The 24,598-nt window shown below is 50.8% G+C and overlaps 1 protein-coding gene across 2 annotated transcripts; it reads right to left on the bottom strand.

Moving 5' to 3' along the window:
- Positions 1-733: 733 nt before the first annotated feature.
- Positions 734-23,106, bottom strand: TTF1 (transcription termination factor 1). Of its 2 annotated transcripts, XM_027035471.2 has the most exons (11): positions 22,998-23,106; positions 19,495-20,486; positions 19,063-19,289; positions 17,281-17,466; positions 16,034-16,112; positions 13,898-14,028; positions 11,818-12,052; positions 9,331-9,420; positions 8,804-8,869; positions 4,782-4,867; positions 734-3,880 (listed from the first exon to the last, which is right to left on the bottom strand). In XM_027035471.2, the coding sequence occupies exons 2-11, from the start codon at positions 20,466-20,468 to the stop codon at positions 3,699-3,701; spliced, it is 2,256 nt and encodes a 751-aa protein (XP_026891272.1). In that variant the 5' UTR covers positions 20,469-20,486; positions 22,998-23,106; the 3' UTR covers positions 734-3,698. The 2 variants fall into 2 exon arrangements, 1 of the variants encoding a protein (XP_026891272.1); XR_008290878.1 differs by lacking the exons at positions 734-3,880; positions 4,782-4,867 and having other exon boundaries at positions 11,825-12,052.
- Positions 23,107-24,598: the final 1,492 nt, after the last annotated feature.

Genomic DNA, 24,598 nt, shown 5'->3' with positions numbered 1-24,598 from the left:
CTGGTTGGTACAGGGAAGCTGATGTCTGCCGCCTTCCATTTGCTCAGTGAATCATGAAAAGGCCAGAAGAGGGGCGTGGGAGGGTTGAAGGTGTAACAGCTGACGTGGGGAAGGCACAGCAAACGTAACAGAGACTCAAAGTCGGATCCTCTGGTGATGCTCTGAGGTTGACAACCATTAAAGTGAAACCAACCAGCCCGACCGTGTGGTTTTCTTCTGGAAATATTCGGCTCTTAGGTGCAGGGAGGGCAGATGGAAGGGCTCGCCGAGGTCCGGGGTCCTGGACAGGGAAGGGCCCCCGAGGGAGAGGACGAAGAGTGAAGGGGCAGTAGAAACGGACCCTGGGACCGGTGGCGCGCGCTGGGAGCCAACTGATGGGCTGGCGTCTTGCTGGGTGAGCTGGGAATTAGGACCGCGGCATGTATTTCAGGAAATGGCCCGGAACCGGTGCTCGGCAAACGCTAGGTTGTGTGGCCGGCGAGAACCCAGGCCTGGGCCTGCACCGTTAGCTCCTAGCGGGGCCTCGCCGGCTGAGAGTAACTGAAAGCAGCGTTGAGGGGAATCCAGGCCTGGGTCTGTCTAGGACGTTCACCTTCCCCTCCTCTCTGCTGGGGAATGGCGTCTACACGTGAAGACAAACCGCCGAAAAGCGTGCCTACCGAGAAGCCGGATGCCCAGAACTGGGACAGGTGCTCCAATACCGCACAGGCGGGAGTGTTCCAAACAACTCCCGTGGGACAGGGGCGGGGTCTTCTCCCCTCTCTCCGGGTCCACTCTTCCTCCTCTGCGTCCTCCCAAGTACAGACCCGACATGCAGTTTCCCCTTTGGCTCTTTTCTGCCTCTAAACTGGGGCTATTTCCAGGCTCTGGGCCTCACCCCTGCAGGGGCTGCCCGCCAGGCATCTCTCTTCCGCCCGCTGTCTTCGCGCCATCCGCCAGGGGCCTCCGCAGAGCGGGCACACCCCATATCACACTCACGGCTCCCCTCACGGTCTTCTCTTCTCCCGGGTCTGCATTTGACACGTGTCCGGTCTACCCTGCCCTCCTCCTTCTTCCGTATCCCTCCTGGACTCGCGTGCGTAAAAGCCGTGTTTGGCAAAGGCTAACGTTTGTATGGTGCATACTTTTTTTTGAAGGGAGAGGCACGGAGGTTATCGGTGAGAAAAAGTTATAAAAATAGAACCTCTACAAAAAGTACCCAGGTCTATTGTGAAATTCATAGCACAGGCAATTAGTCACTGTCAACACCCGTTTGTGGGTTGCTTCCTCAGAGTCCACTTACCTCTTCTGCTAACGGGACCCTGATTTTTCCCACTGGGGTATTTCCGCTCTCAGCTGCTAGAGGCATCCTGAGCTAAATCCCAGCTCCAGGGGTGGGGTGGGTGTTCACGTTGGCTGAAGACCGTCCTATCTCCTTGACTCCAGGGACACTTCAGCGTTGGGCACAAACTTTCACTTGGGCACTAGGAACAAAGCCTAGGACTTAAAAGCAAGGGGAAGAGGCTGTTTTCCTTCCCCCGGACAGGGAGCAGGTCTGCTGACACAGGTGGGAGGTGGAGGGGCTGCTGTGTGTGGACTGAAGAGAAGTGGGCGATGGTGGGGGGAGAGCAGGGAATCCGCAAGAAACCCCATCTCTGGTGACTCCAAGTAGCTGGACCAGTCCTTACTTAAGACGAGTGGTTCCTCTGGCCTTTCGGTCTTGAGAGCTCCCGGATTCCTTACATCTATCTGGGTCCAGCTCCCGGCACTTGCAAATCGAGAGTTTCAGCCTGTAAATTTACCATCCCACCGCCCCGAGAGAACCTCTCCCAAAATTTGGGGCTTAACTTCTCCCATACGTTTTAATGCATCTACATATACACAATCCACCCCCCCCACCTTTTTTTTTTTTTTTTTTTTTTACTTTTACAACATTGAAAATATTTACTCTTCTGAAATACTTTGGTTCATTTTACCTCTTTTTATGTTAATCCGCTCTATCATGTTCGTTTTTAATTATCGGATACTATCCCATTCTAGGAATATACAGTAACAAATTCCCATTAAGGAACATTTACATGTTTTTCCATTTCAAATCATAAAGGTGTCCTTCTTATGCACCAGTCCTTTTCATTCTGGAAGTGAATTGCCGGATCTCAGTTTGTGTACATTCTTAAGGCTCTGATGTCTTTTACCCGACCGTCCTCTGAAAGGAACTTGTGTTCCCGTCAGCATGGAGACGGTGTGCCTGCCAGGTAGGACAGGAGTAAAGGTAAAACACTTGCCCAAAGGAAACAGTCATTTGTTTGCTGAGCATTTACGGAGTGTTCCTTACTTGCACCATAGTGGGACAGGTGCTGGGGATACAGTGGTGACCAGACTCCCAGACTTGTGTCTGTATTCTTCCTTCTCCAGGTAGGGTAGCTTTGGGCAAACGTCTGGCTTCACGGATGAATTAACCAACAGCACACGTCGTGATGCGAGAGTCATGACATTGGAGAGAATGCTCAGGAGACAGTGCAGTTCTGTCTTGGCGTAGATGGCGACGTCGCTGCATGGGATGCTGTTCACCCTCATCTTATGTCCTCCCCAGTACGGGTGCGACTAGAAGCCTGGAACCCCACTCCCCGGGCCAGCAGGGTTCTGCCGAGGGGCTGGAGGAGAGGGAGACGATGGAAGGCAGGAGCGAGGCAGCAGCTGCTCTGTTCTGAGGAGACACAGGGTCCCGCCAGGGCAGCAGCAGGAGACAACCCAGGCAGCACGGGGACAGGGCACATTAGCAGGGCCACAACCGCCTCCCCTCAGTCACTCGTTGCTCGGGAATCCAGCCTTCCCGTTCACGTCTTCGATCCTGTTTAACAACGTTGTAACCTAAATCCCTAGGTTGAATCCTCTGTTCCAACTCTCTGTAATGGTTTTGCTTTCCTGGCGGACAGAATGGCCCAACACTCAAAACTATCCTTGAAACCCTGCAGGGTGTGAGCTGTGCCTCGGACCCACACAGCAGCCCTCCAAAAATCTCACAGAACCGGATTTTCCAGAAGCAGTGGAAGAGTCTGCTGGGTTTGGGGTTTTGGTTTCTTTCCAGTTGGGACACCAGGTGAATTCAGTGGCTTTGAGAACGCAGCTTGTATGCAGAATACATACCCTTGAGCACTTGACTCACTCAGGAAGAGGCCCGCCCACGAAGGCGGGACGTGCGAAGTGAAGCCAGTCTGGGAGCCCAGCGGGTCCACAACTCCCTGTTAACACACACCTGATACTCACGCACACTGAGCACACAGAGTAACAACTGGGAAGACAGAAGGCAAGCCAGCAGGCACGTAGACGAAAACTGGTAGCGTTCCCCTTTAGGCCGAGCGTGTACGTTGAAATCCTTACCACGAACAGTTCACGGGCCGTGACTCCACAACCTCTGCCGCGAGAGGGACCCGGGATACTGTGGTTTTATGAGAACCGTTTGTTGCGATTATGTCCAACGGCACGGAAGCATTAAGTCGACTCTTACGCGCCTCTTTCCCTGCACGCTCAAATGCACTAGAGCGTGAGTGTGCGAATCACCATGGAATGCTCCGCCATGCAAGGTATCGTCATCCCCTTCCTGTGGCCATGGCTCCTTCTCTCTCTCCTAAACATCAGTCCTGGAAACAGGTTCTCTGCCCCATTGCAAAGAAATCCAACGACACCCGGAGGGGTGCCCAAGGCACAGTGTCCTCCCCTTAATTCTTCTCCTCCCCGTCTTCTCCCTCACTGGTGTCGTCACAATAAAAGATGTCTCGGAGTAGGAACACCTGCCTGGGCGCCGCGGGAGTCTGGATTTCAGCACCTTTTTTCTCCATCATCTTCTCTAACTTTTCCTTAAGCAGAGGCAGACTGGTTTCGTAAAGGTAGTCTATGATCTCTAAAGGAAAGAAATGTAATTTTGAAATTACGCGTACAAAGCCTCCTTCCCAAGGTCAAAGGGCAGAGGGCACGGACGCGGGTAGCGGGCTGCTGCTGTTATTACGGCGAGCGTGGTCTTGTTCTAACTGGCTTACGAAGGTTCCCCCAACCAGGTTCACCCTCAAAATCCTACGAGGTGACCCATTCCTCAAAGGAGGACACCAAGGCACGAAGACATTACGAATCTTGGCCAAAGTCGCGGAGCTGGCAGGGGCCAACGAAGCCAGGACTCAAACCCGGGCTGCGATGTCTGCTGAATGCAACAAGTAGCTCATCGTACGCCCCGTGGCAGAGCATCACCCCAACCAGTGGCTCCCGAACGCGGGTGCCGGGCAGACCACTGGAGGCTCTCCTGCGTGCTTGTTCGAGAAAACCCTAGCCTCCAGACCCAGCCCCGAGGTTAGGATTCGGTGTGTATGGGATGAGGCCCCGGTATGTACATTTTCCACCAGTTCCCCACAGGACTCTGACCACCTGAGTTTGGGAATACCTAAACCGCCCACGAATGGCTGCAAAGAGGGAACCGGGCATCGTACGCTTTTTCTGGAACTGTGTGCGAGCGTGGCACGCAAGCATGCGTCACGTGTGCGTGTGAGCACATGACGGTGACCCAGAAGCACTCACGGTTCCCGAGTGCTCACTAAGCACCAAGCACCCTGGTGACCACAATTCATCTATTATCTCATCTGGTACTTTTGAAGGTGCTGTCAGGTGGGGGTTAGGATTTGACAATCTTTATACCATTTTACAGCCGAAGAAGCCGAGGTTTCCAGAAGTCACGTGCCCGGGGTCACATTATCAGCACGTGCCATCACTTGCTGGCTTCTTAACAATTCGAATACGGTACTGGAAATACTGACCTGGAAAAGTCTTCTTCTGCCAAAAGGGAACACAGGTAGCTTTCAGCTTATAAAACTTAGTTTGAACGTAGGACGGCGGGACATCGCTTTAGAGAGGCAAAGACAAAAAAAAGACAGCATCAGTTTAAAAACCGGTCACTTCACTACTGCGTACGAAGCACACTGAGTCGGGAGAATCTGCAGGCGTTAAGTAACTTTCTTAGTCCTGAACGCGAAACGATCGTGCCCATAAATGTGCGATAAAAACACGACACACGTGAGGTAGCTGTTGTTCACGTGGTTAAAAAGAACACACACAAAAGGAAGAAAGTCAACAGCACGAGATGGATCCTGTTTAACTTACGAGAATTTAAATCACTGGTCAGGAACCAAGCGTAACACCAGCTAACGTAAGCGGATGCTGACCTTGTACTTGGCCCTGACCTAAGATCTTCCCATCTAAGGACAAACCACCGGCACGACCACTCTATGAGCGTCTTGTGCCTCATTCTGGAGGTGGGGAAACTGAGGCACAGGGAAGCTGCCCAAGATCTTACAGCTAATAAGGGGGTAGAGCTGGGACTTCAACTGGGTGGTCTGACTCCAAACCCCACTCTCTTAACCACTACACCTAGGATAAATACATATCTGTCACAATCCAAAAGTAGATGTCCCCTGCTTTTTATTTTGCAGAACTTAAAAACAAAAAAAAAGCAGATGCTTATGATGTTTTGGTGAGTCAAATGTATTTCAATTTACAATAAGTCGGACAAAATCTTAATCGTTCTTTATTTCCTTACTTATTCTTTAGAGTGTGCATGCACACACGAGCAGGGGAGAGGAGCAGAGGGAGAGAGAATCTTTTTTATTTAAAACAACTTTTGGGGCGCCTGGGTGGCGCAGTCGGTTAAGCGTCCGACTTCAGCCAGGTCACGATCTCGCGGTCCATGAGTTCGAGCCCCGCATCGGGCTCTGGGCTGATGGCTCAGAGCCTGGAGCCTGTTTCCGATTCTGTGTCTCCCTCTCTCTCTGCCCCTCCCCCGTTCATGCTCTGTCTCTCTCTGTCCCAAAAATAAATAAACGTTGAAAAAAAAAAATTTAAAACAACTTTTAATGTTCATTCATTCATTTGAGAGAGAGAGAGAGAGAGAGACAGAGCACGAGCGGGGAAGGGGCAGAGAGACGGAGACAGAATCTGAAGCAGAATCTGAAGAAGAGCTCTCAGCACAGAGCCTGATATGGGGCTCGAACTCATGAACCATGAGATCATGACCTGAGTCAAAGTCTGACGCTTAACCGACTGAGCCACTCAGGTGCCCCAAGAGAATCTTGGGCAGGTTCCACGTCCAGTGCCCGCACACTCTCTTTCTCTCTCTCAAAATAAATTAAAAAAATAAATAAAGTGGAACTCACTAACTTTACTTTCCTGGACTTTTTCTTAGACAACAAAAGCACGACCTACTTGTTTCAGCCGGAAGCTAATCTAGTAGCTGAAATGATGGGTGTCGATAGGCACCGGGCTACACACGTCCACCGTGCACGACCTCCTTGGTCCTCCCTAGGGTCCTATCAAACCATTTTGTGGATGAGGAAACCGAAGCTCAGAACAAGTTAGGGAACGACATGTCCAAAGACGGCTAAAAACTGAGTACCAGGACTCAACGCCAGGTCAGCCTGACCGCGAAGTCCAAGTTCTGAGGCCCCCACGCCCGCCCTCCTCCTGCAGTGCCGGGCGCCCAGCAGGATGCTCCGCACGCCCAACCCCAGGCTTAGGAGTCACGATAAAGGATCTGGATGTTTTCAAACGAAGTAGGCAGTACCTCTCACTAGGCGGACACGCTTTCTTTACGTCCTGCCTCAATAATTCACGAGGAGGCTTTAAGACTCTGGAGAGACCGAACGTTTAGACTTCTTTTTCACTGTTTTAATTAAAACTTAAAGAATGTACTATTTCAAACAGCTCTGGCTAGATGCCACAGTCTCCACTTTACGGCTTTGAGATGTATTCATCTTAAGCGGGACAGTCCATTTTTCAAATATGTAATTTCACTTCAAACCACTAAATGTCCATTTTAATCTAAGGAAATCGTGATGTGAGGGGACAGTGACCTCACACGCTACGCAAAAGTTTATTGGCGAAGTCAAATTTTTCAAAAACCCGTCTGCTACTACAAAGAGGGCTTTGCGGTCATGAGCGCTTCTCAAGATGGTAGCTGGTGGGTGCCGGGCCGGGTCCCCTCTGGGAGACCCGACACCCTCACCTCTCAGGGACCCGTCACGTGCAGCAGTGAGTGGCCCACCCCGAGGGTGCGCCGGGAGGGAAGGGTTTGGAACCATGAGCGTGTCTGTGACGCCTAACAGGGTCTGTCAGGACAAACTTCGATTCTCCAGCTTAAAAAAACCAAACTGATTGTTGGTTGTCTATAATCCCAAGGTGCAAATAACCACCAGAACCAGTTTCAGCCCTTCCTCGTGGATCAAGGACAGCGTCACCCTTTCGACAGCCAGCCAAGTGGCAGCCCCGCCTCACCGTCCACCCTTCTAAAACTAAAGGCCACTCAACCCCTAACACCCCCACTTCTGAGAGACCGATTCCCAGACCCCCGGCTCTCAATGACCTGCTCTCGTACAGGGACTGTGCTTTGCAGGCTGGCTCCCTTGCTCAGCAAGCAATAAATTCAGGTATCGGGAGTGGTGGCCTCTGTGTTCCGTAGAAGGGATTCACGATGTCTGGGTGATAGGTAACAAAAGCTCACAGCAGAGGCAGATGGAGGCAGCTTATGAACACAGGGAAGTCTGGGGGCGCCCGGGTGGCTCAGTTGGTTCAGCGTCCGACCTCGGCTCGGGTCATGATCTCACGGCTCGTGGGTTCGAGCCCCGCGTCGGGCTCTGTGCTGACGGCTCGGAGCCTGGAGCCTGCTTTGGATTCTGGGTCTCCCTCTCTCTCTGCCCCTCCCTGCCTCGTGTGCACTCTCTCTCTAAAATGAATACGAATATTAAAAAAAACAAAAATAAAACATAGGAAAGGTCACCCTCACCCCACAGGTGAAAGATGCAAATGAACACCCCACCGAAACTACTTAGGGAAGCTTAAAGAGGAACAGGACCTTTACATGGTCTCAAAATACCTCCCACGGCCCCTTTTTATCCCCAGGAGAAAAACGGGTACTTTTATACGGGGAGGGGGAAATCTGGCAAATGCCCCCAGAGCCAAAGCATCAAGATGATGTGATGATAAAGACGCAGGGTCACCTACGGCACGCTCCTGCCCCCAACACAAAGCCTCATCCCAAGGAGGCAGCAGAGAACCTCCCACTGTGAGGCATTCTACAAACAACCAGCCCGTCCTCGCCCCCATTTTTAATGCCCTCAAAGCCAAAGGCAGAAGAGCTTTACTGATGGAAAGACACTGAGGAGACGCATGGTTAAATGCACCGTGTAAATCTGAACTGGATCCTAAATCGGGGGGAAATGCTATAAAGGACGTTACCGGCACATTATTAGTGGGGGAAACTGAATGTGAACTGTGCTTTGGAGCACAGCACCGTATCGGCGTCGAATTTCCTGGGCGTGGTAAGTGCGCCGTGATCACGTAATTTAGGGGACGGTGCCCACCACTAATCCTCAAGCGCTTAACGAAACTACTTTATTCCCTTGGAAGAGGGAGTGGGAACGGGAAAGGGAGGGCGGACGACAGAGCAAACGGAAAAACTGTTAAGAATCTATGATTTGGGGCAAAGGGTTTGTGGGATCTCTGCTCTAATCGTTTAACATGTTAGCTCCGTGAGGCTCTTAAGAGACTCCGCACACATTTCGTTCACCCTTCCCCGGGGTCTTCGGCGAGGGGTGGCGGGGAGGGAGGGCGCAGCTGGCCCACGGCACCCAGAGCTGAGGTTCCCAGTCCCCATGTGCACAGTACCACCTACACACGAATCCCGCCTGCAGCGTGGATTTCAGCCCGGTGCTTCCAAAGCTCATAGACGGTCACTAACTAGGTCATCTCTTATCTTTTAATTAGCTTAACGTTAACTGAACGGTCTTACCCTATGGTACTAGCAAGATCTTCCCAGTCTATTTCATTAGCATCTTCCACGTTTATTTCATACAACCTGGGAGAAAAAATAAACATTAAGTTTTCAAGCGCAAGTCAGCACAATGGGCATGTTCACGGACTCCCAAACGTGGCAAGCTCGGGGCACCTGGGTGGCTCGGTCGGTTGAGCGTCCGACCTCGGCTCAGGTCATGATCTCACGGTTCACTGAGTTTGAGCCCCGCGTCGGGCTCTGTGCCGACACCTCAGAACCTGGAGCCTGCTTCGGATTCTGTGTCTCCCTCTTTCTCTGCCCCTCCCCTGCTGAGGCTCTGTCTCTCGCAGTCTCTCATAAATAAATAAACATTAAAAAAAATTTAAACACACACGCACAAAAGTTCCTCAGGTCATACACGCAGGCAGTGCGGGAAGACGGGTTTGAACCTAACCTTAGCAATCTCACTGCAGATTTCTGCTGCTGGACACCTACTCTCGGGTCAGAGAGAAAGAGTTACCCAGCATCACCTCCTCTGGCTGTACCTTTCGATCAGGTTGATTTTGGCCCGCAGGGCATTCACTCCGCGGTACACATCCCGACCATTCGTCATCCTCTTGGTTAGAATTTCCGTCCTGCATGCAAAGAAGAAAAAATATAGTGCACCTCCCGGGCTAAAGTTTCCACCGCAATTTCCCGCACTTTCCTCCACGACGTCACCCTTACGGAGAACCACGCTGTGAGCTGTGTAGCTCATCACTAACGTTGGCCACCTTCGCGAATATGCTTATTATTCTTCTTTTCAACTGGGAAATGATAAAGAGAGTGGCAGAAAGTTGGTGGTTAGTGAAGCTGGATGAGGGATACGGGAGTTCTGAATTTCTGTGTGCTCTGAAACTTCCATAAAATGAAGTTACAAACGGGAGGAGCACAGAGTATCGGCCCATCAGCAGGTGCTAAAGGAAACTGCAAACTCAAGATTGCTTATAAAACGGAGGGACGTAAGGAAGATTCAGTAAAGTCATAAATGATGTGGTGGCTCCCCTAAGGCCCAAAGCTAATGGCTGAAGGGAAGGGTGACCGGAGCTCCTAAAGAGAGGGACAACCCGGGGCATCTGATTCTTAATTCTGGCTCAGGTCCTGATCTCATGGTTTGAGCCCTACGCTGACGATTCGGAGCCTGCCTGGGATTCTCTCTCTCTCTCTCTCTCAAAAATAAACATTTAAAAAAAAACCAAAGAGAGCAGCAACCCAGCTAAAAATTATTTTTTAAGTACTCATCTCAAATAGCAAAATGTGTCACAATCTGACAGATCGCTAGCTGTTCCGTTCTGGATAAGGGGGATACACAATCCACAGATGAGTGACGCTGTCGTTCTCATTGGCCAGCCGTGTTCCTTTGAAATGCAGCATCTTGGGGCGCCTGGGTGGCGCAGTCGGTTGAGCGTCCGACTTCAGCCAAGTCACGATCTCGCGGTCCGTGAGTTCGAGCCCCGTGTCAGGCCCTGGGCTGATGGCTCAGGGCCTGGAGCCTGTTTCCGATTCTGTGTCTCCCTCTCTCTCTGCCCCTCCCCCGTTCATGCTCTGTCGCTCTCTGTCCCAAAAATAAATAAACGTTGAAAAAAAAACATTAAAAAAAAAAAAAAAAAGAAATGCAGCATCTGAGGTCCTGTCAACGCTACATGAAGGAAATCTACGTTCTAGTTTCAAGTTTCCTGCTTTACTCTTAAACAAGCAAGCCTACATGTTATCCTAATTCTTCTGATCCTGAAGCATGGCTGCTCTGTGGTATTTCCCTTTCTAAACACTGATCTATCGTCCTCCAACGGAGGCTTACGAAACACTCCTTTTTTTAGTCTAAAATACAGGGGCAGTAAGGGCTCTGGTTCCTCCATATCAAACGTTTTGTCCCCCAATCATTATCTGTTCTTTGGAGTTTATGCCCCTGAGTGTAGTCTTCTACGAAATTAAACAGAGAACTCTAGGACAGAATTCTGAAGGACAGAACAACAAATGGCATAATCTAGGAATCTGCTCTTAGTAGAAAACGTGCCTACTCCGAACTCTTTTTTTTTTTTAATTTTTTTTCGTGGTCATTTCCAAAATTTTTTTTAATGTTTTATTTATTTTTGAGAGAGAGATAGAGCGTGAGCAGCGGAGGGACAGAGAGAGAGACACACAGAATCAGAAGCAGGCTCCAGGCTCTGAGCCGTCAGCGCAGGGCCCGAGGCGGGGATCGAACTCAGGAACTGCAAGATCATGACCTGAGCCGAAGTCGGACGCTCAACCGACCGAGCCACCCAGGCGCCCCAGTCTGAACTCACTCTTACTTGACCTGGTGATGACCGCACTCCCTTTGCGCGTGAGGTGTGTGGGCCGTGAGTTGCAGGCCCACTGCTCCAAGGAGTCCCGGAGCAGCTGACCACCCAGCTCAGGGTCTCTCCAGGGCCCGGAAAAGCCACATCAGGCAAAGAAGGTGCAGCGAGGTCAGGACTGAAAATGCTATGTGACGAGCGTGTCTAAAGTGGCACGATGAACCCGGCTGCCTCGCTCTGGTGAGGAGAGGAGCCGCTGAACTTGACAGGTTTGTGAAAAGGGCTAACTCCTGCTCATCACCGTGCTTGTGATTTCCCTCCCAAAGCGGAGATTCATATTTTTTTCCCATCATGCTGCAAAGAGAGAACTATTTGGTTTTCCTAAAGACTCAGCAGGAGCAGAGTGAAGGAACCCCAAGTCAATATTCAGTATTAAAAAGGCTCACGTTCCTTTACGAGGAAGTCACGCGAGGAATCGAGGTTAGTTAAGCGCCAACTCAGATCAGATACGGATACTGAAATGGCCGGGACGGATGACTGGTGACGATCGTTCTTGACACGTCAGGCTTTCCGCACAGCGGTTACCTGGACCTTCTTCGTGACTTCACCCATCTACCCACTTTTGCTGACGTGTGTGGTGTCTGTGAGAAAGCGGGACGGAGGGAGGGAGGGAGGGGGTATCTTGTTGAAATTCACTTAAGAAGCCTTAAAACTTACCACTTACTTTTACACTGCATCCAATTTCTGGTTTCTACTTTGGCTTCTACTTCTACCCAAGAAATGCCCTTGTAGAGACTTTCCCTGACAATAGACAGGCAGCCGTCGGGGTTCTCTTGGAGCTTAGAATCCATCTCCTGTAACTCGTGGGGAGACATTTTCTTTAGAATCACTTCTTCCACAGCCTTGATTAGCTTCTGGGTTTCCGTCTTACTCCAAGCACCGTGGTTTCTCGCTACAGACACAAAAGGACGACCTTACAGTTTCTCGTCTGTCTTCACACACAACATCAAAAACAAACCGATGACGACGAATACGTGTCATTACACATCTGTCCACACCCGCAGCACGTACGCCACCAAGGGTATGCCCTAATATCAACTACGGACCCTGGGGGATTATGATGTGTCGGTGAGGGTCCACGGGCTGTAACAATGGCACCACTCGGGTGGGGGATGCGGGTGATGGGCGAGGCCGTGCGTGTGTGGGGGCAGGGGACAGATGGGACGTCTGTGTACCTTCTGATTTTACTGTGAACCCAAAGCCACTCTAAGGCCTTAAAAAAAAAAAAAAAGAAGATAAATCAGGACTTTTCAGAAGAGAGTGGGCAACATCTCAATTACACAAACATAACACCATAAGCACAGCTACGTGCAAATTACAGTGGAACCACTACAGTGGCCAAAGATTCTTTATTGTTATCTTTTACTTTAGAGAAAGAGAGCTCACAAGCAGGGGAGAGGGGGGAGGGGGAGGGGGAGGGGGAGGGAGGGAGAGAATGAGAATCCCAAGCGGGGTTCGATCCCGCAACCTTGGGATCATGACCTGATCCGGTATCAGGTTGATGCTCAGTTGACTGAGCCACCCCAGCGCCTCCCAACGATTCTGTTTAAGAACCAATATCAGAACAGAACTGTCTTTTCTTAAAGCAATGTGTGTTTTTTAACTTCAAAAAAGTTGTTTTTCTTGTTTCTGAGTAGCCTCTCCCGTGTGACTCTGTGAGGTTCTCAAACATTTAATGGGAACCAAGTTAAGTGAATGCGTGAAACTGAGCTCCAGTGATCACAATGATAAAGGCGTCTGAACCTGAAGCCTTCATCTGCGGAAGGCATCGAACCGTCCGTGGTCCATCTTCCTGGTCTAGATGGTCACAGTCAGGCTAAGGAAGAGGCCTCAAACCACCAGCCTACAAACATCTTTGGTTTGGCCCACAGAGTGACGTTACTTTTTCTCAACAATTTGGATATTTAAAAATCAAAACAGTTCAGGGGGAAAAAAAAAGGTATCTAGATTTCACACACTCGCACCAAATCCAGAAGAACTGGCCACACTGAGTCTCTGCATGGCGCCACGGCTGGATGTGTTGGCACGAAAGACATGGCTCCCAGTCACCCCGGGGCCACAGATGCCAGCCCCCGTGCTCACCGTAACGGCATCCGAGGGCTGTCTCCTTAAAGCAACTGGGGATTTTGTAATGTAAAGACTATAACCAACAAAGTTTTTCTGATAGAGGAGAAAAAGAGACAGGAGGTTTGGGAAAAGTCCCTAACAGGCCGACTGAGTCGCATCACTGCCCTCCCAGCACTCTCTCCTGTCCTCTGCAGGAGGGGACCTCCTCCGCCCTGGCTCTCCTACCCGCCAGCCTCCCAGGGTTTCAGTCAGGCCGGCGGGTAGAGCTGACAGCTACTGAACCCAGGCGTGGCAGAAATTGGTCACGTGAGGGGCGCCTGGGCGGCTCAGTCGGTTGAGGTCGTGATCTCGTGGCTCGTGGGTTCGAGCCCCGCGTCGGGCTCTGTGCTGACGGCTCGGAGCCTGGAGCCTGCTTTGGATTCTGTGTCTCGCTCTTTCTCTCTCAAGAATAAATAAAAAGCATTTGAAAAATTACGAGAAATCGGTCGTGTGAATAAAGGCTGCATGGTTTCACAATCGCGGGTGAGAAATGAAATGAGACAGCTGGAAGAACGGCTTCAGCAGTCAACCGTCACGGCCCCCCCACAAGACAGGCCTGCCAGGATGCCCGTGCTGGGGCCGCGGGGGCTCATCTGCTCGCGGGGTGGGGCAGCACGGACGGTTCACTTACGGCTGCTGATCTGGGAGAACTTCAGGGCAACAGAGAGGCTACTTCGAGCCACCATCTCGCCAATCTTCTTCCAGTCGTTTCCATGCAGGGAGTGGTAGATCTTTAACTTCTCCATGTCTCCTTTGCTGTACCTGGGAGGAAGGGAAAACGTGCTACAGTTCTGATCAAGTGTGAGATTAAGAACCGTGTTGTTTTTAATTTTTAATATTTATTTGAGAGACAGAGAGAGAGAGAGAGAGAGAGAGAGAGAGAGAAAGACGGAGCGAGTGTCAGAGGGGCAAGGGCAGAGAGGAAGACATAGAATCCAAAGCAGGTTCCAGGCTCGAGCTGTTAGCACAGAGCCTGATGCGGAGCTTGAACCCACGAACCGCGAGATCATGACCTGAGCCAAAGTCCAACCCTTAACCGACTGAGCAACTCAGGTGCCCCTTTCTTTTTTTAATATTTATTTTTGAGAAAGAGAGAGAGAGAGATGGAGGGAGGGAGAGAGAGGGAGAGAGGGCGGGAGGGAGTGCTCAAGTATGCCTGCGAACGGGGGAGGGGGGAGAAGGGGAGACCCAAGATTAGAAGCAGGCTCTGTGCTGAAAGCAAAGAGTCCAACGCGGGGCTCGGACTCACTAACCTTGAGATCATGAACTGAGCCGAAGTCCAACGCTTAGCAGACTGAGCCACCCAGGCGCCCCCCAAACTGTATTTTTGGGATTCTCTCTCTGCCTCTCCCCCATTCACGTACACACGCACGCCCTCTCTTTCTCAAAATAAATAAATAAACTTTAAGAAAAAAAACCAACATTCTAAGGGCAAATTGTTACCACACACAAACCATGTGGTGCAAACGAATGAATGAACTTTCTTATTAGAATTACAGACTTTGTATTCTGCTAAAACTTTCATTCCCACGCTTACGTCACAGATAGAAAACTGTCACCTCAGCTGCCACCGTTCATTGACCCAAAGCTTTCTTTCACGTCCCGCTGAAAATGTCATCTTTAGTGAATTTCCTTCAAGTTCTGTCCACAGGCGTCCAGCCCCGGGGCTTGGGGAAGAGGGGAGCGTGGGCTTTAGTCTGTGAGCAACCTTTTCCTCTGCTTCCGGTTTACTTCTTTTGGTCAGAATTTAAACAAAAGAAACCAAGGGCGTATCGGTGTTTGGGGGTCGCATAATACGTAGGTCCTGCTTTCAAATCGTGCAGCTACCTGGAACCCAAACGACCCCGCCACATTTACTAAACATGCCTCCCAGAGTGAGGTCAAGTCCACGAGGTTGTTGTCTGGGCCCTCAGAGCAAGGGGCCCGATGCTTTCCTGCCTCTCCCTCTGTCCTGGAGCAGAGCGCTTACCCACAGCCGACACCCGATCCACATTGGTTTTATCTGGAACGTTGGGAACAAAACGTAGTTGGGTGTTTTACGTGGGGACGGAGGGAGGAGGCAGGGACCACCAAGCAGTGTCGCTGCCGAACCGCTCGCACGGGACCTCTGGCTGGCGTTTACCCTGCCTTCACACGCTCACTGGAAACCCCCAAAAGCGGGCTGAGCGCTGGAGGGAACGTCGCATTGAGAAGGAACATGTGGGTACACAGGGAGCTTGCACATCAGCAGAGAGCAAAGAAAACCTCGTGAGTGACATTAAGGGGGGTGCGGCACGCTGAGTGCTAGAGGAAGCACGAAGGAAAAGCCAGGGATTTAGAAAGGGGGAGACCGGCGCGCCCGGGTGGCTCCGTCGGTTAAGCGGCCGACTTCGGCTCAGGTCGTGATCTCGCGGTTCGTGGGTTCGAGCCCCGCGTCGGGTTCTGCGCCGACGGCTCGGAGCCCGGCGCCTGCTTCGGATTCTGGGTCTCCCTCTCGCTCTCTGCCCCTCCCCCGCTCATGCTCTGTCTCTCTCTCTCAAAAAATACATTAAAAATAAATAGAAAGGGGAAGATCACAAACTTTGACTAAAGAGGTAGAAACTGAAATGGGCTTTGAAGACATTCACCTGACTGAGATATGCAGGCCCGTTTCACACACAAAGGTCCTCACGATTTCGGTTTTTTTTTTTTTTTTTTTTACCACCTCTCATCTGTTGTGGACGTTCTGATTTATACGATCAGCAAGCACCAGAGAAATGCTGTGTCTCAAGCTGCTAAGGCTTCTTACCTGCCCTTGTAATTGTTGACATCAAACATCTTCTTTGCTCGATAGTAAACGAGTTTCCAGGGCCGGGCAATGCCCTTCCCTAAAGTCGGAAGAAAGGCAAGCGGTCAGTGTGGCACACAGGGCCTGGCCTGAAATGGAGTCACAGTTGTAAGAGGAACCCGGCACAGGCCCCTCTCCACCCCACGACCCCGGACCCCACGTCGAGGCCGGGATTTCACACATCCTGCAGAGAGCTGGCTCGAGGAGCAGACACCCACGATCACCAGTTCCCTTGCAGAGCTCTGCAAACGACAGACTTAGGATGTCGAGGCTCCAGCTTCCAGTCTACCTACCACGTTCGAGGGAAAAGTTCTTTATAAACCAAAGTAACGTTAACAAAATTTGAGTTAAGGGGAAAGAATGCTAACGTGGAGGACGTGTGCCAACAGTTGATGAACAAGAGGGCTTCTTGAACGAGCAGGCTTTACTCATTTCCTCACTCTAAGCACCAAACAGCCCCCCGACAGGGGCTCACTACTCTGGTTGCCCCTGCACATTCCGGAGAACACCTAAGAAATCATCCTCTTTCAATTCATGGATTTTGCGCGGGAGGGGGAGCGCCTGAGTGGCTCGGTCGGTTGAGCACCCGACCTTGGCTCAGGTCACGATCTCACGGTCCGTGAGTTTGAGCCCCAGGGCAGGCTCCATGCTGACAGGTCGGAGCCTGGAGCCTGCTTCGGATTCTGTGCCTCCCTCTCTCTCTGCCCCTCCCCGGCTCATGCTCTGTCTCTCTCAAAAATAAATAGGCATTAATAATAAGAAATAAATTTATTAATGAATTCATAGATTTCCTTTCTGTCCAATCCCATGCTGCTTCATGGCTTTGTCTCAGTTTCCAAGTACACCCGCTGGAAGAGGGTTCCGGCGACAAAGCACACGTAAGGCTGTACTCGGGGAAACTCAGGAGATCCGGGTGTGCTGTGTGCAGCATACGAAAGACAGCATGTATTAGAGCAGGGGAGCAGAAACCAGAACGACACTTCTTGCCCAGCAGGAAAGCTACAGGTTGATTGTGTTACTTTCTACAAGATCCGGAAAAGCACTACGCTTGGGAGACATGAACGCATTCCAAACCCCCAAGAGTACAGGCTGGCGATGCGAATACGGAAATACCGATCAGCCGGGTGCTGTGCGAACACCTACCGTGCCTCACCCGGCTAAGGCTGGAAGGCTGGCGACGGTCAAAAAGAAAACGGCTGTACGCTTACCGATGTGCAGTCTAAAGGAGTACTTTCTTTTCAAGTCGGTGATCACAGATTTCTCCTCTGGGTATCTGTCTGTATACAGCAGCTTGTCCGCATTGTCAATTCCGGTCAGGGACAGAAATTCTTGCACGTTTTTCTCTAACTGCTTATTTTCCTTTACAGAAAACTTGCCAAATCTAATAGCGACCCCTAGGATTGGGGTGGGGAGAAAAAGTAGGCATTGTCAGTAACAAAGGAAAAAGCAAACCCACCACTCAGTCTTCAGCAGTTACAACAGCGCCCAGTCAGCTACCCGCTGCTGAGAAGCAGCCCTAGGTGTGCACTTGACATTAGCTCCCCCCTTCCCCACTGTGACCCTCAGCTTCCCTTCCATTTTAGTCATTCTTCTCTCAAAGTCTGCCCCGTCATCCCCTTCCAGAGTGACCTTCCCCAATTCATCAATCTCTTTGGAAAACAGTCATTTTTTTATTAAGAAGGAATATATTTTCATTAAAAGTTCAAGCAGTATGGAAATAAACATTTCAAAGAAGTTCCCCCTCGGGGCGCCTGGGAGGCTCAGCCATTAAGCGTCAGACTTTGGCTCAGGTCATGGCTCAAGTCATGATCTTGTGATTGGTGGATTTAAGCCCAACACGCTGGTGTCAGCCTGTCAGGACAGAGCCTGGAGCCTGCTTCAGATTCTGTGTCTCGCTCTCTCTCTCCCTGCCCCTCCCTTACTCGTGCTTTGTCTCTACCTCTCAAAAATGAATAAAAGTTAAAAACAATTTTTTTAAGGGAAGCCTGGGTGGCTCAGTTGGTGAAGCACGCAACTTCGGCTCAGGTCATGATCTCACGGTTCGTGGGTTTGAGTCCCGCATCGGGCTCTGGGCTGATGGCTCAGAGCCTGGAGCCTGCTTCCGATTCTGTGTCTCCCTCCCCTCTGCCCCTTCCCCACTCACACTCTCTCTCTGCCTCTCAAAAATGAATAAATGTTAAAAAAAATATTGACACTTAAAAAAAAAACACAAAAATGTTTAAGAAGTCCCCTCTTAATCTCTTCTGCCACACACACACCCCGGCCAAAGGCAAGTACAGTGAAATTGGCCGATACAAATATTCACATATATTCTCTAGGCAAATATATGGGGGATGGGGGGAGTAATAAGGTCATTTAACTGCACATTCTATTCTTCTTTGTAACTCAAAGCAACCAAGTTTCATTATGTACTGATGGTCTTGTGTATGGCATGGTTTTTCCCTTCTTAGACTTATTTCAAGAACGTCTTTCAAAAAATACATACGCCTAAAAATTTTGACGTAAAACATGCAAAAAGAATGGGAGCATTCCACAGATGCTGCTCTAAACACATTTTCCTTCCTTGGTCTGTTTTTTTAAAACAAACCTCTTCAACGTGATTAACGGGGCTAAGGCTCTGCTTTTACTGTTCCCAGGGACCAGTGTACTGGGTCCCTCACAGCCCAGTGAATACCGCTCATTCGGAGCACACAGCCTCAGCTTTGCGGTTTGCTCCTCAAGTCCGTAACTTTTCTGGGAGGTTCTTGCAACACAGCGAGTGAGATCAGGATGGGGACGGGTCTCCCCTACCAGAAGTTGGGCGGAGGAGGCCCAGACCCCTTCGTTTGGCTGATCTCGTGGCTCGGACAATTCTGGCAGGAGGCGAGGCAGGAAGCGGCCAGAAGGTGCTCCCGGTGAATCTAGACAACTTGCATCGTTCACCAAACGGCGTCAGGGGCTCCTCACGCAGACAGGAAAGCCCAGCAGCTATTCAAGTCCCACCAGCTCACCCTGTGCCTTGAATTCCTTAAACCGCCCCAAGTCATCCCGGTACATCCTCTTGATGGTGGTGGCGGCCCTCTCCTTGATGTCGGGGATGAACTCCTGGAGCTGCTTCACGGCCGAGTCCAAATCCACATCCGAGTCGCCCAAATCTCTCGACTCTTCGGATAAGTATCTCGTTTCGGAACCCGTGGCCACTTCCAGATGGCCTTCTTCTTCGTTTGTGGGTTCCAACCTACGGACAAGATCGGACGGACTCACGTGAACGCGTCGCTTGCCCTGGTGGCTTTCAAGTGCTTAAAGGGACCCTCACTTCAGACCAGGACAGTGTGAAAGCAAGGAGGGATGTCGGAGCTTGCCACGAACATGCTAGACAAAGAGGTCACAGGCAGAACTCACACAGAAGACACACATCGAAAGACACAACATTCCCCCGTTACCTCTGCACCTCTTCCATACAGGCCTGGGTTTTCTCCTCCCGTGGCCTGGGCTCCTCCCTTTCTTCAATCAAGGTGCCATTTCCCTGCAGTGAATCAAAGTGCGCGTCCTCCAAGCTGGCAGCGAGCGCTGAAAACTCCCCACCAGGCGCTACGGGGTTTTCAGCAGAGCTTCGCTTCCGTTTCTTAGACTTTTTCTTTACACCACTGACCCCTCGACATCCTTCGGAGTGCACGTTCTCCAGACCCTCAGGCCCGGGCACTGCCTCAAATTCCTGGTTGTGTGAAATTTTTCTCTTTTTTTTCTTAGACTTTTTTTTACCTGCGGGTATTGGCAGCTGGGCAATTTCGCCCTCTGGGCCCACGGAAAGGGGGGCTTCTGGCTGGGGTGGTTCCACCTCGGGCAGGGGCAGGCTCGCACGCGGGCTTTCCTGCACAGCATCGCCCGATGCCGCTTTCTTCCGATGTTTTTTACTCTTTTTCTCCCTGACTTTATGATGCGGTTCTTCGGACTCATTTTCATGTGACTTGGGAACGGACTGTGGTTCGTCTGCATCAGGCTCTCGTGTTGGCTCTTGTTCCTTGCTCGTGTCCACGTACACGACATCGACGTCGCTCCTAAAATTCTTCGGCGTGTCCCTGATATTTTCTTTATCCACCAGGACGTACACCACGCCTGTTTCCTCATCTACCCCCAAAGCCTTCTGTCTTCTCTTTTTATTCTTTTTGGGTATAGAAGTGGTCTTTTCAGTCTCCTCGCAAATTTCTGATTTTTGCAAAGGGGAAGAATGAAAATGCTGGAAGTCCTTTCTCTTTTTTTTACTCTTGGTTATGTGACGCTGTTCGCTTGTCAGAGGAGTGTCTCTGAAACTTTCATGGGAACTCCTTAGGTGTCCTTCCTTATATACAGAGTATTTTTTCTTTTTCTTGTCAAATACTGGGGTGTGAATTTCCAATCTGCTCGGTCCTCCTTCCATTCTGTTCCTGTAGGGAAACTTGACAACAATGGTTTATTTTTGCAAAGCATCTTAAACATTGGCCTCAGGAGAAAAAAAATCACAGGAAAATGAAATTATACGACAAATGACAAGACTGGAATCATGGCTGTCAATTTTAAATTATTCTAAATGCACAGGGGGCTCACTGTAATTTACGGTCTGGTCCCACTGCCCTTAGGATACGGTAAAGAACAGTTAACAGAGAACAAAGTGCCCAGCATGATCAGGCCCTTGCCCCCCCCCCCCCCCCGTCCCATCTTTTACCTCTCTTTTCTAACTCCATGCTCCAGCCACACGTCTTTTTTGGGTTCCCCGAACATGCCATAATCCTTTCCTTAGCTCACGGTTTTATAACATACCATACCCTCTTTCTGGAATGCCCTCTGCTGCCTTCCTACCCTCCCTGCCTCCTGCCTCCTTTCATCCTTCAGAGCTTGGTTTGAATATCACTTCTTCAAAAAAGCTTTCCCTGGTTAAGAAGAGACATACATGATGATACTTTGCCTCTTAAGTTTAAAACCCACAAATCAATTGTATGTGTCTTTTCTGCATGGATACGGAGTAGTAACTGGCAAATTCTAATTGGCAAATTCAGAGATCAGGGACAAGAACGGAGCCAGTTTCTCTTGTACCTGCCATCTTTTATTTCTTAACTGGGGTAATGACGACGGGGGTGTTTGTTGTATTTTTATTTACTTATTTGAATGCTGCTTGCTTTTTCACTTAAAAAGCAAGAAGGAGAACAAAGGTACAGATTGCTTTCATTTGTGTTCAAAAACAAGCAACTGAAGGATGTACATGTGTAAGGACTTACAAAGGAGGAGGAAGAGGAGAAAAAGACAGCGCTCCCTGACCCCCCTGGGCTTGGTCCATTCCAAATATACTTTCATAGCAAACCATACATCTCCTCGGTAGCATTTAGCCCAAATGTAGTTTAAAGACTAAACAATTATTTCACTAATCATTTAATGTTAGTCTCCTCTGCTAAAAACGTAAAAAAAAAAAAAAAAAAGTTTCCACGCATCTTTGGGTGACATCAGGGAGAAAGGTCTTAATGAAAGCTCTTAAGTGTCTCTGTTGAAGGGGAGATCCTGGGGCTGGGGAATCTGACTTATGGGTATAAACCAATGTGTTCTTTCATACTCTTCTTCCCGCCACACAATTCTCAAAGTGTCCTCACCACCCATGAGAAGTTAGGGACCCTACCCCTCTCCTGTATCTTCAGCCTCTCCCTCTGCAGTGGGTCCCTTCTGGCAACCCTCCAACAATCTTTAGCCTCTCCTAACTTACAACAAAACAAAACAAACCCACGAAAACCAACCATCTTCTGACCTTGAAGCCCCACCCAGCTGTCCTCCTTTCTCCTCTTCACAGCACAACTTCAGACAGAAAATGCTCTCTCCATTTCCTCACCTTGTATCCACTTCCAAAACCACCCCTTCGTAGCTGCCCCCCAACCCCCACTCCTGCCCTGAGACTGCTCCAGGAAGGGCGCCTAGGATCTCCAAGCCACTACATTCAATACATGCTTTCCTGGCCCATCTTTCAGGACTTCGCGAGAACGGTGAACAGGTGAGCAGATAATTCCTTTAAATATTCTTTTTCCTTCCTCTCTCCCAACCTCCTTCACTTTCTTTCTTTGAAACACCTCCTAAGCTTCTCCCTCTGGTCTCTGGAACTCAGCACAACATACTAACTGCATACTTACTCCCCCACCAAGACTTTTTTGGTTGCCCTGTTATTCTTAAGACCAAGTCCCAAATCCTTACACACCTACCAGGCCCTTCAGGATCTAGTCTGGTCCATGTCTACCTCTCCACCTATCATTTCTCCCTGGGTTTCAGACACCCTGCTCCTCTCGGTTCCCGGCATACACACGTTCTTTTTCATTCTCCAGGACTTTCCAAAAGCAACTTCTGCCGGTGATGCTCCTTCTTCCGAGGGACCTTTCTCCGCGTTAACTGGGCCACGTCCGAAAGTCACCTCCTCAAGAAGGCCTCTCTAACAGCTAGACTGGGTCCCGTCTCCCGCTTTGCAGTTGCCCTCCTGTACTTCGCGCCGCGGCGACACGCTCGGCCTCCCGAGGGCTGGGGTCTCGTCCGTCCGGCTCCCAAAGGTTCCACCGTGCCCGACAAGCAACCGGGCAAGCAACTACGCCCACCGATTCGGAACACACCGCTTCCCGCCCCGCCGGGACGTGCCCAAGCCTGGTCTCGGGCTCTCTCGTTCTTGCGGGGTGCGACAGACCCCCTGCTCTCCCTGCTCTGCGGCGGGCTCTCCGGGGCTGAGGAGGGAGGCCCCGGCCCCGTGTCCGACTCCCGATCCTCTCCCGCCCGGGACCCGGGCCTCCGCTCCCGGGGGCCGGCCTGGGGCGGCCGCGGCGCAAACCGCCCCCGGAGACCTCGGCCAAAAGCGGCTTCAGCGAGGCGAAGGCACCACCACCCGCCGCTCGACCTCGACAGGCGCATCGAAAGAACCCGGAACGACCAAGAAGCGCCCTCAACCTACCTCCCACGGCGCCGCCACCTTTCTCCCGATCCGGAAGCGCCGTTCTTGCGGAAGCGGAAGTGGTCGTGCGTCGCTTCCGGCCCCGCCTCGGCGTCACGCTGCCGTGGCAACACGCCCGCCGCAGGGACTTGACGCAGGCGTAGTTGAGCGCGGGTTTCGTTCCTCGGGTCGGAGGGGGTGGAGTGGGGGTGGGGGAAAGCGCCACCTGAAACCCAAGGCTGGGGACAGAAGGCCGGAACTGGCTTCCCAGCCCGCGCGTGCGTTCCACTTAGTCAAGTTTGCGCCGAGCTCGGTTCTAGTCCCGGAGTGGACAAGGTGGTGAGACCCCAAGTCTGGGGGAGACATGAGAAACAGATCAGCCAAGATAGTTTCAGATTATTCTGCAGGAGAGAAAACAGGGTACTGTGCTGGAGAGTGACGGGGTGGGGGAGGGCAGTGAGTGCTACTTTAGAGGGAAGGGAAGGAAAGCTCTTTGCGGAGTAACATTTGAGTTGAGCTGTAGACTAAAAAGCCGAGCACAACTCTAGATGGAAGATGGTCCCAGGCTGGAAGCAAGGACAAAGGCCCTGCACCTGATCGCTGGAGGAACTGGAAGACGGCCAGGGCGGCTGGAGCGGAGTGAATACAGGGGAGAGTGGTGGAAGTCCAGGTCAGAGGTGGGCAGAGGCTGCTGGGTTAAGTTCAGATGAAGCTAGAAGCAGCCTTGCAGATGTAGTCCAATCCTCCCGTTTCAACTGCGTCCTGAAGAAACTTGGCCTATGATTCAAAGTAAAGCTTTTGAGTCCAGGCCAGTATATATAGCACTCAAACTTTTATAGACTTATTGAACAGTAAACATAACCATATTGGCAACTAGTTTTTCACTGAATCCGATAACAACACTGTGTGGGGATTGTAGGATTATCTTTATTGGGTGTTATCAGCCTCCCCCTCTGGGTGAGAAAATTAGGGCTTAGTGTAACTTGTCCAAAGGGACTTATGTGGCCCAAGCAGGATTCAAACCTGTGTTCTCTCCACTATTCCGCCCCTCCCTGCACCTACCACGTGACTTCCTGGGTCTTGAGCTGCCCAGCAGTTTTGATTAAAAGCGCACAACCTGTATTTCCGTCAAAGTCTGGAAGGGAAGCAGGCTGGAGAAATCATGAGTACACATCACATCACAAACCACACACACACTGCCACCACCCACTGGCTGCCCCAGGCCTTGGGTGAGCAGCTGGAAATCTGCCTGGTCTGCTCTGGAAATACAGTGTTGGTGTTACCCACTGTTGGTGTGCAAGGCCTTGAAGAGCAAGTCTGCTGTTGGTGCAAATTGCTCCTGGTGAACATTCTTACCCAGAGTCTTGTTGGTATTTGCAACATTTAATGAAGATGATGGGGGTGAATGAACCCATAAAAAGCTGGAACTAAAAGGCAGACTAGAGATCATCTGGGCCAGTGGTTCCAAAAGCACTGTGCCAGTCTCCTGGGAGGCTTTTAAAAAGCGCAGATTCTCAACTTGTCATACAGACCTCAAGGGCTTCAGGTGCCACTGTTGTATCATATTAAGATCCATGGACGTGATAATGACATTGTAGTAATGTATGAGAATTCTTCGGCAG

The sequence above is a fragment of the Acinonyx jubatus genome, chromosome D4 (genome assembly GCF_027475565.1).
Source record: "Acinonyx jubatus isolate Ajub_Pintada_27869175 chromosome D4, VMU_Ajub_asm_v1.0, whole genome shotgun sequence".
Taxonomy (NCBI): Eukaryota; Metazoa; Chordata; class Mammalia; order Carnivora; family Felidae; genus Acinonyx; species Acinonyx jubatus.
Note: the sequence above shows the minus strand (reverse complement) of the source record. Positions and strands in the feature narration are given on the sequence as shown.

Coding starts and splice junctions, on each gene's coding strand:
- TTF1 (XM_027035471.2), bottom strand. CDS start 20,468: ATGGAAGGAGGACCGAGCAGATTGGAAATTCACACCCCAGTATTTGAC. Junction 14,029..16,033: donor GTCAACAATTACAAGGGCAG/GTAAGAAGCCTT, acceptor CCTTCCTCCCAG/GTACAGCAAAGGAGACATGG. Junction 4,868..8,803: donor GATCTTGCTAGTACCATAGG/GTAAGACCGTTC, acceptor GCCTCTCTAAAG/CGATGTCCCGCCGTCCTACG.